We start from the raw sequence: 16,187 nt of genomic DNA, 5'->3' as shown, positions 1-16,187 counted from the left end.
TTTTATCTCCCTAGAAGAATGTTAATTACCTAAGGATAAAGACTATTTTGTTTTTGCCTTTGAATACTATTGGATCCATCATTGTGCTTAAAAATGCTTTTTGAGTGAAATTGATAGTGAACCTGCCTTGGGACCAGAATTTCTGAGTTTTTGTTACCCATTATAATTAGTTATAACTTTTACTTACCTTTCCTTAGCATACTACATAAATTCCTACATATACAAATATAGTGCTGATCATAATATAATTAGTATTTAAGAACATGAACTATAATGAGGTCCAATGAGAGACACCTAACTGGCATACTGATTTTATTTTTGATAGCTAGGTTTCCAAAACATATCACACACCTTCCTACCTTAGTATACAAAGCAAATTTAATATAATTAACCTTTTCTTGATAACCTGAGGTCATTATGATCACTTCTAGTCTATAGATTTGGGTGATTTGGGCTTTAATTTGTATTAAACTTGGCCAAAGTTGTGGATCTTAAGCTTTTCTTATTTTGCATTGTAATTACTATTACATATTTATTTCTGTTTGCCATTAACAGCTTGCTCAACTTTAAATTCCACAAGAGAAAGGACCATGTCTTAATTATATTTGACTCCCTTTCAAAAATAGCAAAGTGATTCCCACACAGTATATCCTTAAAAAATAGTTGTGAATTCTCAGCAAGAATTTTTTTTAGTCGAAACATAAAAACATTATCAAAAGAGCATTTCTGTAGGAACATACACATATTTCCCTTTTCATTTTCACGTACACAAATTTTTGCAGATTTCTATAGTTCACAAAATGAACATTCTATATTAAACCATCGTGAATCTCCATTTTATATTATTTCCTTTAAAAATATATATAATAAATTCTTCACCTTTCAAGCTGTACTTCTTGCTACACGCTTTTTATATTTCCTTCAGCTCTCTTGTATGTTTAAAAAATTGTTAAAATGGCCTTCTTTTTTGAGGATGGGGGCATTCCTCTTGCTTAGCCAGAATTTTGAATCTCCTGTCCCCTCACCAAATAGCCACATTTGTACTGAAGAGATGGATGATTGTATCAGCAAGAGTGCTGGATTTGAATTCAGAAAGCCTATGTTGGAATACCAGCACTGAGACTATATTTGTTTCCTTGGTGATCCTGACCAAGTCACTGCTTCTATGGAGTTTCCATCATCTGTAGAAAAGTGGGGTTTCCATCCTGGGTAAAGCCCATTCCAGCTCTAAGTCTTATGAATTTGCTTTTTTAATAAAATCCAGATTTCTGGTTCATTTTTGTCATTTGTTTTGCTAATAAGAGGAGCCTGAGGAATATGAATATTCCTGACCTCCTGGGCAGTGAATGAGAGAGCTCCTTTTTGTTTTTTCCACACAAGTAACTTGGTTCAAAAGCTTCCCTAAGAAATTTTATTTCCCTCAATAAAATCATCTTTATCATCTTAATCTTTCTGTTTGGCAATACTCAAAATGTATTTTAATTTAATGTCATTAAGACTCATGGGTCAGGGTTAATCTATTCACTGCCTCATTGACTTGAATGTCATAGGGAAATACCACATCTTGTAGCCATTTGGGATATTTCCACTGAAGACTGTTAAATCCAGTCTGCATTTTCACAAGTACTTTCAATTTCATTGTTGTTGGTTAGTTTTTCAGTGCTATCTGACCCTTAGTGACTCCACTGGGAGTTTTCTTGGCAAAGATACTGGAGTAGTTTGCCATTTCCTTTTCCAGTTCCTTTTTTTTTTTCAAGCAATTGGGGTTAAGTAACTTGCTCAAGGTTACACGGCCAGTTATTTCTGGGTGTGGTGGTAAGTATCTGAGCCTGCATTCGGTCCCCAGGTCATCCCGACACTGGCCACCCCTAAGCAAAAAGTTACACGGCCAGTTATTTCTGGGTGTGGTGCTAAGTGTCTGAGCCCAGATTCGATCCCCAGGTCATCCCGACTCCGGGGCTGGTGCTCTTACTCACGGTGCTACCTGGCCGCCCCTCCAGTTCATTTTACAGAGGAGGAAATTAAGTCACTTGCCCAGGGTTATACAATAAGTGTCTGAGGCTGGATTTGAATGCAAGTCCTCCTGACTCTAAGCCTGGCACTGTATCTGCTGTACCACCTGGCTTGCCCCTGTTTCATTATGGGGCTGGATATTTGAGCATTCTGAATATTCATAGTTTTATTGTCTTGGTCAGTCTTTGAGATGTGCATTATTTTCTCACAGGGTTTTAAGGCAACATGACTTCAGTATATATAACTGATAGTAAAACATTGTTTACAGACTACTTGAAAATAAACAGTTGCATATCTGTACTGGTAAAGGGAGTGTCCTCACTAATAGTCTCCTAAACTAATAAAATTATAGGTCTAGATTGAGCCTCTTCCTTCCTCCAAAAAAGACACACACCCCCCAAAAGAAGTCACCCGCATTGATTTCTTATCTTCTTATTAAAGTATATGCTGCTGCTTCTTTTTTTTTTCCCGAGGGGGGAAGGCAGGGCAGTTGGGGTTAAGTGACTTGCCCAAGGTCACACAGCTAGTTAAGTGCTAAGTGTCTGAGCCCGGATTTGAACTCAAGTCCTCCTGACTCCAGAGCCAGTGGAGTCACTGAACCACCAAGCCACCCTGAAGTATATGCTTCTTTATAGAAAAAAGTTAAACTTTGTTATCTTCCTGAGTGCCTAGCCTGAGGCTTTGTACATGATACACATTTAAAGCCTTTAGTCTCTGTTGATAATGTGGGGTGAAGCTAGTGGATTCTTGAGCACCTTGGGCTAAGCCTATGTGGCATCTGTACTAAGCCTGGGACTAAGGTGGTGAGACCCTGGGAGCAAAGGCTAGCAGGAGAACCTGCCCAGGCTGGAAAAATAGCATTTCAAAGCTTCAGTGCCTGTCAGTATAGGGATTAGACCTGTCCACTGCACTTCCAGCTGAGGCAGGAAAGAAAACCCATCCTCAAAAATGTGAACTGAAGCTTTCATCACCCTTTGTTCACTTATTTCTGAAACTTACCCTATTTGAGTTTTTTTGGCAAAGACATTGGAATGGTTTGCCACTTTCTTCCTAGCTCATTTTACAGATGACGAAACTGAGGCAAACAGGGTTAGGTAACTTGCCCAACGTCACACAACTAGTAAATGTCTGAGGCCAGAATTAAGCTCAGGAAGAGGAGTCTTCCTGACTCTACATCTAGTGTTCTATCCACTGAGACACCTAGCTGCCCTTTCATCATGCCCTTAAGGGATACCAAAATACATCAGAGAATTTAAACTGTGAGATTTAAAGGAACTTATTTTTTTCCAAAAAACTGGTTTTTCCTTTTGTGTTTTTTCTGTTTTCTTAAATTGGGTAATTTTTGTAATCACAGAGTGTACTTAAATCTAAAATATTGTATAAATTGGCTATGACAACATAAAACTGCAAGTATAATATTACATGGCTAGCATAGCTTTATTTTTAATCATGTTCATTCTGTGATATAGAGGTGTAATTTGTGCATTTGGGTGCTTTGATTTTAATTATACATTCATTCACATGGCCATAATTACACCAATTTCTTACTTCTCAGATTTCATTCATTAAGCACACTTAATTTTAGATCTCATTGATGGTCTAAGTTAATAGAATGATATTTTTAGACAAATTATTGATTTATCTTTAGCATAGTTATGAAAACATACATATATATATATTTGTATGAACCAATGCTATCAGTTTTAATTAATTAAAGTCCAATAATTGGGAAGCTATATTAATTGGAATGTGGACTAAGCTTCAGTTCACCCATTTCTCTGTCTCTGAAATTGCTGCTAACAAAATTAATATTTTTAAAAAGATCACCGAGGGGCAGCTAGGTGGCACAGTGAATAGAGCACCAGCCCTGGACTCAGAAGGACCTGAGTTCAAATCTGGCCTCAGACACTTAACTCAGACACTAGCCGTGACCTTGGACAAATCATTTAATCCCAATTGCCCTGCCTTCCCCTATCCAAAAGGAGAAGAAAAAAAAAAGATCACCGAGAAAATATATGATCTACTTAAGAGGACATACTGTTTTAAAGGATCTAAATATATTTATGTACAAATGGCATACCATTGATTGTAACTTATTGGTGTAGGACACTTGATTTTTTTAAGATTAAGCTACTTTTTTGTGTTATTAATTGGGGTAAATAGATGTATTGTCAATTTTTTTTTTCAAAATTTCATTGTCACATACTTCACTAGTATGGTAGATTTGCCTCTTTTCTCCTTATTTAATCATAAAATCATAGAAATTTAAAGCAGGGAGGAGCCTTAGAAATTATATCTTATCCTCTCATTTTACATATATGTAAACTGAGATGCAGAGAGGGTAAATGACTATTAAAATTAATCAACCAATAAATATTTATTAATCACCCAGCACGTGCCAGGCAGTGTTAGTACTAGGTATATAAAAAGAAGCGAAAGACAGTCCCTGCCCTGAAAGAGTCTGCAATCTAATAGGGGAGACAATTGCAGACAAATATATACAAAGGAAGCTATATACAGGATAATTATGAAATAATGTAAAAGGGAAAGCACTAGACTTTAGAGGTGTTAGGGAAGACTTCCTGTAGAAGGTGGGATTTTAGTTGGGATTTAAAGGAAGCCAGGGAGGTCAGTAGAGGGAGTAGAGGTGGGAGAACATTCTAGGCATGGGGGGACAGGCAAGATTAAATGTCTAGAGCAGAGAGATGGAAATGTCTTATTTGTGAAACAACCAAGAGGTTGAGGCTTTTTGACTGAGTCCAAGTTTTACAGAATAAATACTTTTACTTATTTGGGGGGAAGGTGGCAGGATTTGGAGGGAGGAAATCAAGGCAGTTCTCTTAAGTGACTTGTCCAAGGTCACATGGCTAGTAAGTGTTAAGTGTCTGAGGCCGGATTTGAACTCAGGTCCTCCTGACTCCAGGGCCAGTGCTCTATTCACTGTGCCACCTAGGACCCCCAATAAATGCTTTTATTAAGGGGAGATTTGTTCTGTGAAGTTTAGATTCAGTCAAAGGGCTGTACTTGAGGACCTAGAGGGCCACATGTTCCCCACCCCTGACTCTGGGAGGTGACATGATCAGACATGCATTTTAGAAAAATCACTTTAGAGGCTGAATACAGAATGGATTGGAGTAAAGAGAGACTTGAGGCAGACTGACTCACCAGGAGGTTATTTCAGGGTCTTCATTAGAACAGTGGCAGTATCAGAGGAGAGAACAGGACATATTCAAGAGATGTAAGAAAAATGAAGCCGATAGGCCTTAGTGACAGCGTGGATATAGAGATGGGAGTGGGGTTAGATGAGAAAATAGTGAGGACTCCAGGATGTTTCCTCAATTGTGAGCCTGAGGGACTGAGAGGATGGTGTTGCCCTCTATACTAATAGGGAAGAGGGCGTGGGGGCCTTCAGGGAAAGACAATGAGTTCTCTTGAATTTAGGATGTCTACTGGACATCCATTTTGAGATGTCTGAAAGGTGTTTGGAGATGGGAGATTAGAAGTCAACAGAAGGTTTGGGGCAAGAGAAAATCATCAACCTGGAAAGAGTAATTAATCTCTGGGAGCTGATGAGATCCCCAAGTGAAGTAGTATGGTGTGAGAGTCTGCAGAAAGGTCAAGAAGAAAGAGGGTTGAGAAAAGATCATTCGATTTGGCAGCTAACAGACTTTGAGTAACTTTGGAGAAAACAATTTCAATGGAATGATAAGGTTAGAAGCCAGACTGCAAGGGTAAAATTAAGACTAGAGTGAGAAGAGAGAAAGCAGAGGCGCCTATTGTAGATGACCTTTTAGGAGTTTAGCTACAAAGGCAGAAGAGAGATATAGAGTGATGGTTAGCAAGGATAGAAGGGTTGTGTTCTTTTCGGGATAGGGAAGACACGGGTATGTTTTTAGGCAGGAGGAAAGGAGCTAGTAGAGAGGAGAGATTGAAAGTAAGTGAAAGAGTGGGGACCACGGAAGGGGGGATCTGTTGGAGGAGAATGGAATGGGATCACTTGCACAAGTAGAGTGGTTAGCCTTGGTAAGGAGAAAGGGCACTTCGTAATGTGAAACTGGAATGAAGGAGGAAACAGTAGCAGAAGGCATATGAGCGATCGATGAGAAAGGGGAGGAGAGAGTTGGCACCAAATGGCCTGGTTTGTTCGTTTTCTGTAAAATAAGAGACAAGTTTCTCTACTGAGAGTAAAGAGAAAGGGAGGTTTGAGGAGGGATGAAAAGGTCTGGAAGAACAACTGTGGAGAGTGGGATAATGAGTTGGTAAGGGAGGTATAAGACTGTTTAGCAGCAGTGAGGGCCCAGTTAAGGTTGTGCAACGTAAATTTGTAGTGAAGCCAGTAAGAATGGTTGCGTGATTTTCCCCACCTTCATTCAGCAACACATGTGTAGGCACAAAGGCAGCGAATGTTGGATGTGATCTAAAGCTGAGATCTGGTTGGACATAATTGACAGTATGATAGATGGACTAGGGCAGGCGTGGGGAATCTGCATCCTTGAGGCCACATGTGGCCCTCTAGGTCTCAAGTGATGCCCTTTGACTGAATCCAAACTTCACAGAACAAAGCCCCTTAATAAAAGGATTTTTCTGTAAAACTTGGACTCAGTCCAAAGGCTGCACCCAGGGAACTAGAAGGCCATATTTGGCCTGGAAGCCACAGGTTCTCTACCCCTGAGCTAGGGATTCAAGAGAGAAAGATGGTATAGAGTTGAATTGGTTCACTCGGGAGTCAAGATGGGGAGAAGAGGGGACAGTGGCTAGTACAAGGGAAATGTAATGAAAGAGAGTTGAAAGTTCAGTTGGAAGAATTGGAGGTCACAGTGTGGATGAAAAATATGGTTCTTTGAGGGAAGGCAGAGTGAGAGGTGAAAACTCAATAGATTATGGTCAGGCAAGGAAGGGAATTTTGGAATTCTTGAACATGGAAATGATACATTTGTGGGTGATTTCAAGATCAAGGTTATGATTATCTTTGCATGTGGCTGAGATGGAGTGGAAGAGTAGCTCATGAGAGGTGAATAGATTGAGAAACTTTGAATGGTTAGGGTATTTGGAGGAGAATTAATATATATGAGGGCAGGAGTGGGGGAGGAGAGAAAAATTCTAAGTCAAATATCAAACTCCCTGAGGAACAACAGAGAATGACCCTGGGAGAAGGGAGGTGTCTATAGGCAATAGCTACCAGGAATTTGATTGAATGGTAGATATCAATAACATGAATCTCAAATGAGGATTGGTTACTAATTAATGGAGCAAGGGGGAGAGCCTGGAAATGGTCATGGAGAACAAGGAATATCTCAGCTCCACCTGCCTTGATCCGCGAGCCGAGGAGAAGGAAAGAAGGTGAAGCCAATACTAAGCGTGGCTAGGGAGGCTGTGTCATCAGGGAAAGTGAAATTTCAGTGAGATCGTCAAGACTGAAGGAGTGAGAAGGGAATAGACTTAAGATAAGTGAAGTTTCTTGCCTATGGAGCAGGCATTCCAGAGGGCACAGTGGAAGGGCTGGGTGGAGCGAGGATGATACTTTGGGGTGGGGGTGTGGAGGGGTATGGGAATGAAGAACTGGATGGTGAGGGGTATGGAATGGGTTTTGGATGATGATCTACAAGAGTGTAGAGTCACTGGGATGTGAAGGGTATGACCAGGTATGAGAATGTTCATGACTGGATGGAGATGAGAGGCCTGAAGCAGAGGGAGGGGTTGCTCCTCACCCTCGAGGCTCTCCACATTTCAATTGGGAGACGGCTGGCAGCAGGAAGTATACTTGTTGCCTCTTGAATTAGTCTTTGCACTGTTTTAGAATAATAAATTGAAACCATTTAGTATAATGGATACAGTGCTGGATTGAGAATCAGGAAATCCTGGATTCAAAACCTGCCTCTGACATTGAGTAGTTATGCAATAATGGAAAAGTCATGTAATCTTTCTGAACTTCAATTTCCCCATTTCTGAAATGGAAATTAATAAGATAACAGAGTTATTTTGAGGTTTACATGAGACAATATATGTATTTCAAATTCTAAATTCCTATATTAATGTCACTTATTATGACATATCTTTGTAGTTGGTCTTATAACATTCAGATATGATGCTTTTTATTGTAAGGTTTACACAAAGAAGTAGTCTTTATTGATTTATTTAGTGTCTCTTCAAGTAACCTGAGTCAAATTGTTTAATCTCAATTTCCTAATCTGTAAAGTTAATGTTTTTGACTCAATGACCTCTTTAACACTCTCTCTCTGCAAACCTGTGACCTAATACCTTATCTTCATACTGCTCTCCCACATGTCAGCTCTTTTCCAGTTGAAAGACAATGATTGATTGAGTTTATAGTTACATTTACAAATTCGACTTCCAAAATTTGAATTTGTTCTTATGGCAAATTTCGAACTTTTGGCTTCTACTCTTTTTTGAGCTCTTAATTTTAAGTGGTATTTTCTTCATGAGAACATATAACTTGCTATGGAGTAACAAGTCATCATAAGTGGTGACCAGCCAATTATTAGGAGAGGAGGGAGGAATATATTCAGAAATCAAAGGGATTTTAAAACAAAAGATGCCAGTAAATTTTTGACAGTAAATGAACTGAAAAGATTACCTAGAGACAGAAAGACAAGAGAGCAGAAACCAACCAATTATTCCGATTGCCGTTTCTTTGTCTAATATTTTGATCCATCACCAGCAATATCTCCAAAGAAGAAATTCAGGCAAAGTGACTATTGCATTCCTGGAAAGTAAAAGGACAGTCCTTTAGTCACTGAATCTTAGGATGTAGGAATCAAAACTGACAACATGCCAGATGTACAAGGGAAAAAACTGAACAGTATATAAGAATACATGGGTCAAATAAACAATGAAAGAAGCACATTGTGCTTGCCCTTGGAATAGGACATCAAAGGTATTGTATGACAAAGCCTATGCGGTGAACACTCCCCTGGGAAGATGATGTCATAACAGCTAAGCCATAGAACCAGTGGTTAATCTCAGGAGAAAGGTGCAGGGAAACCGATGGAGGCTATATTAAACAGATAAATAATGATGCCAGAGAAGACAAGGTGAAAGAAAATCTGACATTTGTGGGCAATATCCTGAGGTACGTAGACACATAGGTACGTAGAGGTGGGCAATAAGACTAACTTCCAGAACAAGCAAGAACAAATAAATAAATATTATTATTATTATTATTATTATAAATAAATCATGTAACTCCTTAGGCTGATACCAACAAAGACCACGTTAACATTGCCAACAGTAGAGCAAAGAAGTTTATTAATAGCCAAGGACGTTGCTGCCTCACCTAGGAGTTCTTCCATCTACCAGCTCCTCCAGTTCCTCCTGACTCGTTTGCTTTTTAGAAAACGAATGAAATTTGTTTGTTGTTGATTTGGTTTGGTTTTTTGAAATTCCTTTTCACCAGCTTGTTCTAAGCAAAGACATTTGGAGAAAGGGTCCAAAGAATGAAATAGACTCCAGTTATTTGGTTCCCAATTCTTACACCCTTCCCTCATGAGAACATGGCCATATGCCAGTTTAGTCTTCTATGTATGATTCTTTTCATCAGTCATAAGTTGAGGAAGCATTTTTTAAGGTTTTCACACCCTTAAAATTTCTTTATATCTTCCTTGTCCACACAAGCAGACCCATTTGTTTTCAGGATTTTTGAGAATTACCAGTGACGGTAATGGAAGAGGGCAAGATGTATGTGTTTATCACATAATTGATGGTTAATAAGTATTTGTTCAGTGATTGGATCGATTATAATATCAAAAATTCCACAACCCCAAATTGAAAAGTTACATAGAGGAAATGGTATTCAGTCCCCTCACCCCCTTTTTGAAAGTATAATTTTCATTGTCAATTAACTTAAAGTTTTAAAACTCTTACTGGGTTCATTTCCAATTTAAGTTAAGGGTGTTCAGAAATGGACTGGCTTTGTAACTCTGGACAAGTCACTTAATGTTTTGGGTCCTCCAGGAGACTCCCTAAGACTATTAGTTTCAGTCAGATGCATTGACTTTGTTAGAGAGGGTTTATTCACAAAGAGCTCTATGGAATCACAAGTGGAGACTTCAGTTCCTTCCCCACCAAGAAACAAACCTTAAGATTAGTAAATAAGACAATCTACTCTTTGGTTTTGGAATTTAAAAAGAAAGTTTTCATCTTATATCAACATCTTACAACCCGTTCTTCAGAATGACTTTTCCTAAAAAAAACTTAATTTTTCTCTAAATGATTCATATGTGATCCAAATTCTTGGCTGTATTTTCCAGGAACATTTTGCATAATTTATGGTTTAAAGAAAAAAAAAGCTATTAGAACACCGTGTCCCCATTACAAGCCTAAAATCTCATTACACTCCGTATTTGATGCCATTTGTTTGAGAAACTGCACATAATTCTTAGATTAATCTTCTCTGTTTCTTCAAAGCCAAGTTGACAAAATGAATATGTACAAAGTAAATTCAAGTTCACCTTTAAAAGGTTGTCACCATGCTTTATATAGGTTAATCTCTCAATATTTGTTTTATTGATGAAGATGCTACTGGTAATCCTTATTCTTTTCTCCCTCTTTCCATAATTCCCAGTGATATGTCCTCTGAGTCGGATAACAACATCAGACAGATAAATCAAGAGGCAGCACATAGACGTTTCCGCTCCCGGCGACATATTAGTGAAGATTTGGAACCTGAACCTGCAGAAGGTGGAGATGTCTCTGAAGTATGTAGTGCCATTCCTGACATCTTTCATCAACTTTGTGTATTCCACTTTTGGTGTCTTAAGGGTGGTTTTATGTTTTACACGTTTTCAGTAAATTTTGTTCGTAAATCCAAGATAAATCTTCATAGCCAGTTGCACACTTTTATGACCTATGTCTGACATATATGTGTTGGTGCAGTGTTATAAAAGGGAATGATTTTCTATGACATTCATACAAAGTATGCACAAATTTAGAAATATTTTCAGTTTTTGGTGGCGTTTTTCTCTAGGACAATTCACCTCTTTTTAGTCAAATTCAGTAGAAACATACTTTTCACTTTTGGGAGATTGAAGTAGAACATGGAGTAGAATGGAGATATAGGTTTGCTATTCAACTGTGTAATATCTTGAGAAATTTTGTCAACAATAAATACAGTTATTGGATATCACTTATTTATATAACTTTATAATTTGTCTTAATGGTACCTGCACCTGGAACATTTAATCAAAAGTTAGTGACGATAAATATATGATTCATTTCCACCAAGATCCTCTATTTTCTGTTATCAGCTGGTTTACATTATAGACAGCCACATCATTTTTAGGCATTTGCTTCTTCAAAAGATATGTTTTAATAAAAAGAAGAGCCAATACTTTATTGATAAACTTAATGAGATATGTTCTTGTTTACCCTATTAATGCTTCTGTAAATATTAATATTGCTAAAGGCAATATTTTTCTAAATATTTACGAAAAAAAGTTATACCTTTCTGAGCCATTTACTTGACCTTTTTATTTTTAAATTTGGAAATGAAAGAATTCCTTAAAAAATTGTTCATTTCTTTTGCCAACTGCCTATGGAGTTTTCATTCAAATGATAAAATGATTCCTCTGTTAACTTCAGTTTTTAAATGGATTCTGTACTGAGGCTTTTCCCCCTCAGTACTAGTGTATTATGGTTAATTCAGTAAATCACCTTATAATCAAGACCTCTTAAAATTTAAATCAATGGGGAAATAGCACAAACCAAAATCCCATCTCTAGCATTTACAATAATTTCTCATTTCTTATAAGCCTTGGGAAACCATTTCAGAGGAAGTGAATATAACCGGAGACTCTCTTAGTCTGGTCTTACCACCACCTCCTGCTTCTCCAGTATCTCGGACCAGTCCTCAAGAACTGTCAGAGGAATTGAACAGAAGACTTCAGATCACTCCGGATTCCAATGGGGAACAATTCAGTTCTTTGATTGTAAGCAGTAGTATTTATGGAAACAGAGATGGAGCACATTTTTATTTTTGCAGTTGGTTGTTTTGACTTAGGTAAAATTGTATATGTGTGAATATTTTAGACTTTAGTGATTAAATAATTACTAGATTTTCCTATCACTGGCATTCATTTGCTGTTTGCCCAAGTAAACCTTCCCCCAGAAGGATAAGGAGCAAACTTAAGTTCTTTCAGTCTTAAATAAGTTACTATTTCTTCACCCTTCCCTCCCCAATTAGATCTTACTATTTTAATTATTTTCACTCTTAGGAATTCTTTCCCTCTGACCTGAAATCCTTAAGCTTCAACAGTAATGAGATATTACATCAGATTATGACTTGAAAGACCTGTGGCTGGGTTCCTGAGTAATTTAGAGACGTTCCATGTCCCTGTCTCTCTGTTAGATAGAAATAATCAAACTTGACTAATTCACCTCTAATGATCAGTGCAAATTTGCATTGCATTATCATACTTGTGTGCTTGATCTGATGAGCTCTGGACACTACTGATTTTCTGTGAGCCCAAGACATCCTATCTGGATGTCAATTTTAGGACAGAGAAATTGTTCCTCTGAGAGGGAAACATAGGGAGAGATCCAGGTTGGGGGATCTACTTCTCTGCAAGAAGTAGAAAACATTGTAGTCTCCAGAGGTCAGTTATACATCCATATATGAAGAGACCAGTGCTTCCCAAGGAGAGAAAGAAGCCTCTCCTACTCTAAGAGGATAGGTAAGCTTAGGAAAGCTTGTTTAGTGTACCCAGATCTCTAGATGTGTCCTTAATGGGTAAGAATTTTTTTTAACAGTTTGATTTTTAGAATCTTGGATTTAGAGCTAGATGTGACTTCTGAGTCCATCTAGTCCAGACCTGCACAACTTGACAGTAGGTAGGGGTCAAAATTCAAATAGGTTGAAGTTCTTCAGGCCACAGATAGGTTAGACTAGAGATAGACTGATGGTGGCTAGTTGCTACAGATCACAGAACAAACAGGAAAGAGTGTGCAGTGACAACCCTACATTTTTCACGAGTGCCTGAAATCCTTTGGCAGGCCACAAGAGAACCACAGACCATATGTTGTGTAGGCCTGATCTAGTATAATCCTCCAATTTCACATATGAGGAAACTCCAGCCCATAGAGGTTAGGGGACTTGCCTAAAGTCACACAGGTGGTAAGTAAGTAGCAGAGGTGGGCTTTGTAGCCAGCCCCTCTGTCTCCAGAGCCAAATGCTCTTTCCATTGCACCACTCTTGCCTCTTTTATGTCCAGTATAATTTCTCATGATTAACATAAATCATTAATTCTTTTTATCTTAGTTTTATCCGTTATATAATATACTCATGAAATACTTACGAGCAATTATTATATACAAATGTGGGGGCATTTGTTCTGTAGCCAGGTGGTTATTAAAAGCATCAGAGCCAGGCTTACCACAAAGCATAGAATCCCCACCTAAATAGTTCAGAATATTAAGAGATGGCCCATAGGCATTTATTCCTTGGGACTACAACAGCTTTGCTTTTTTTTTTTTTAATGTAGTTCACCACATTTCTGTGGAGAAGACAAGAATATGAGTCTAGAAATACTGTCTCCATTGCTAATTTAGTTCTTCCTTTCACTTCAGTTCAACAAACATTTGAATGCCTATGGTTCTTGAAAGACAGTATGCTAGGTACTGATAGAAATATAAAATGAATAAAACACTCCCTTTCCTCAAGCTGCTTACAGTCTAGTAAGAGAGTAGACAAATGACTTCCAAGAAATATAATTGGGAGAAGAGTAGAAACTGCTATGAGAGACTTCAAAGAAAGGAAGAATTTTTTTGTGGCAGGATGGGATCTGGGAAGGTTTATCCCAAGGCTGTTATGAAGTTCAAGTAAGATAATAATTGTAAAGCACTTAGTACAGTGCCTGATACATAGTAAGTACTATATAAATGTTAGTTATTATTATAATTATTATTTGGAAAAGGCGGTTGGATTTGGAGAGTTGAGCAGCATTTCAGAGAACAAGAATGCTGCAAAAACAGTTCTAGCCATAAGGATCATGTGAGCAAATGGGTAGAGACTAAGAGAATAGGATGTCTTTGGGGAATGGCGGATTCTTTGGTTGGACTATTCTTTAGGGGAGGTGAAAAGGAGCATCCAGAGATACAGCTGGAGATGTCAGATTGAAGCCAGATTATGAAGGGCATTAAATTCTAGGAAAGGAAACCCAGAATGTTTATTGTAGGCGATTGGAGCCATTTGACTTGTTGGGTGGAGAAGCGTCATCAATGTCTTCATTGGTGAAGCATCATAATTGGAACTTCAGTAGGAAGATTAACTTAGGAGAAATATTAGATGGATTGGATAGAGGAGAGACAAGCAATGTTGACCAGTTAGGAGACTATTCTATTCTAGGTAAGAGATCATGAATAAAGGTTTGAATTGAGGCAGTACCAGTAGGAATTGAGAGATTGAATAAATTCAAAGGATATTAAAGCATTAGAATCTATTGGACTAAATCTAATCAATTTAAATTGATTAAATATGAGGGGTAAGAAAAAGAGTCAGAGGAGAACCGTGATAGTTGACATCTGCTATCTGGAAAAGATAGTGGTGCTATTAATTGAAACGGGGAAGTCAAAAGGAGGAATAGGCTTTGACAAGTTGAGGGCTGTTTTGGACATGATGAATTTGTAATGTCAGTAGGGCATCCCAGTTTAGTGAGCAGTTGAGAATATGAGTCTAGAGCTCAAAATAAAGGTTAGTGCCGGAAATGATGGGTTATGAGACATTCACATAAAGTAAGAATGGTATCCAACCAGGAGAAGGTTGGAAGAGGTCACTTAGGGCAAATGTAGAGAGAAAAGTGACTTCTCTTTCCCAAAAGTTTAAATTCCTTGGGGAATTGTCTTCTAGGACACTACTAAGAGCATTTTGGCAACAGAAGATACAGGGTTCACAAAAGTCCATGAATTTTGGGTGGTGCTGGTCCTAGAGGGGAGAAGCAGAAGAAGCAGGGGAAATCACAATATGGGGTCGTTAAATTGTGTGATCCGACAGTATATTCAGAAAATCCTACAATAAGCAACTACTTACCTTTAAAAATGAGAACAAGTGCAGCCCCAGTGTAACGTAATGAAGAATGAAGATGCACTCTTGCAAACAATGACAGGATGTCCACTGGAAAGGGTATTTGAGAAAGTATTATTTTAGCCAAAGAACCCATTATCAACATAGCATCTAATTTACAGTGGAGGAAGGCTGTATAAAAATGTAGGTGCAATACTGATACTCATAAATAAAATCTTTAATATGGACGATTTTTTAAAAACTTGCCCTCCCCCAGTTAATGAGCAAAAATTAATCTTAATGTAGTTTCATATTGAAATTATGACTGTTTTTATAAAAAGAGAAATGCCATTGAGAAAGAAAAATACAAATTAAAATTTAGTGCCAGAGGGAGAGGGAAAGAGATATTGCATAGCTTAGAAACACAAATGAAATTGAATATTGTTGTTATGGAAACAAAATAAGTGATCAAACCATACATTAGGGCCTATAAATGATAGAAATGCCCAGTCTTTTACAAAGAATCTGCAGTAGCTAATTACCTTTATTGTACCTAATGCAAGCACAATAATAATTTTATGTAGTTAATGTTAAAATAGCAGTCCTTACTGATTAAATTAAAAACAATAATTGCATTTACTTATATGATAAAATATTCGTTAGATTTAGTGCTGCCATATTGCCACTTTAAAATAATCTCTTCAAATATGATAAAATCATTTCCTCAAAAGAAGAGCTTCTAGGAAAAAAGATATGCAGACCCACCTTTTCTAACTTGCCTACTTTTCTGATGCCATTTTATTTCAATCCGTGTTCCAGGGATATTTGAATGGCATTTACTCAGAAATCTATATCCTGATGCATCCCCATGAAAAATTTACCTTCGTAGAGACTTATTCATAATTATAAAAGTTTTGAGTGTTCTACATCTGCAGTTAAGTTATTTCCATATGGAAGGAATGAACAAAACCAAGATGACACTAGGTAAAAAGTGGGTAGTGAATATGCATCATTACTTTAAAGAAACGTCTTCCAAAAAGGTGAATCATGAGCTCTTCTTCATAGAGTCTTGTAAGTGTGCTATGACCAGTGGAATTCCTCCCTTGGTGTTAAATCTCCAGGTAATGGATCTACCCTTGGATGAAAGGGCCCATTATCACTG

At 37.7% G+C, this 16,187-nt stretch overlaps 1 protein-coding gene across 8 annotated transcripts in view; it reads left to right on the top strand.

Annotated features, from left to right (window-relative positions):
- Positions 1–16,187, top strand: part of LOC138171839 (E3 ubiquitin-protein ligase NEDD4-like) — a 507,053-nt gene that overhangs the window by 401,840 nt on the left and 89,026 nt on the right. For all 8 annotated transcript variants that reach the window (XM_069101437.1, XM_069101446.1, XM_069101443.1 and 5 more), the window contains 2 exons: positions 10,595–10,727; positions 11,781–11,957. In XM_069101437.1, coding sequence (XP_068957538.1) covers positions 10,595–10,727; positions 11,781–11,957 — 310 coding nt within the window. The remainder of the gene's footprint in view (positions 1–10,594; positions 10,728–11,780; positions 11,958–16,187) is intronic.

Source organism: Petaurus breviceps, unplaced genomic scaffold (genome assembly GCF_028583685.1).
Source record: "Petaurus breviceps papuanus isolate PSGF00001 unplaced genomic scaffold, PetGlider_PUasm1.0 128, whole genome shotgun sequence".
In the NCBI taxonomy this organism is placed as follows: Eukaryota; Metazoa; Chordata; class Mammalia; order Diprotodontia; family Petauridae; genus Petaurus; species Petaurus breviceps.
This window is presented reverse-complemented; position numbering and strand designations above follow the sequence as displayed.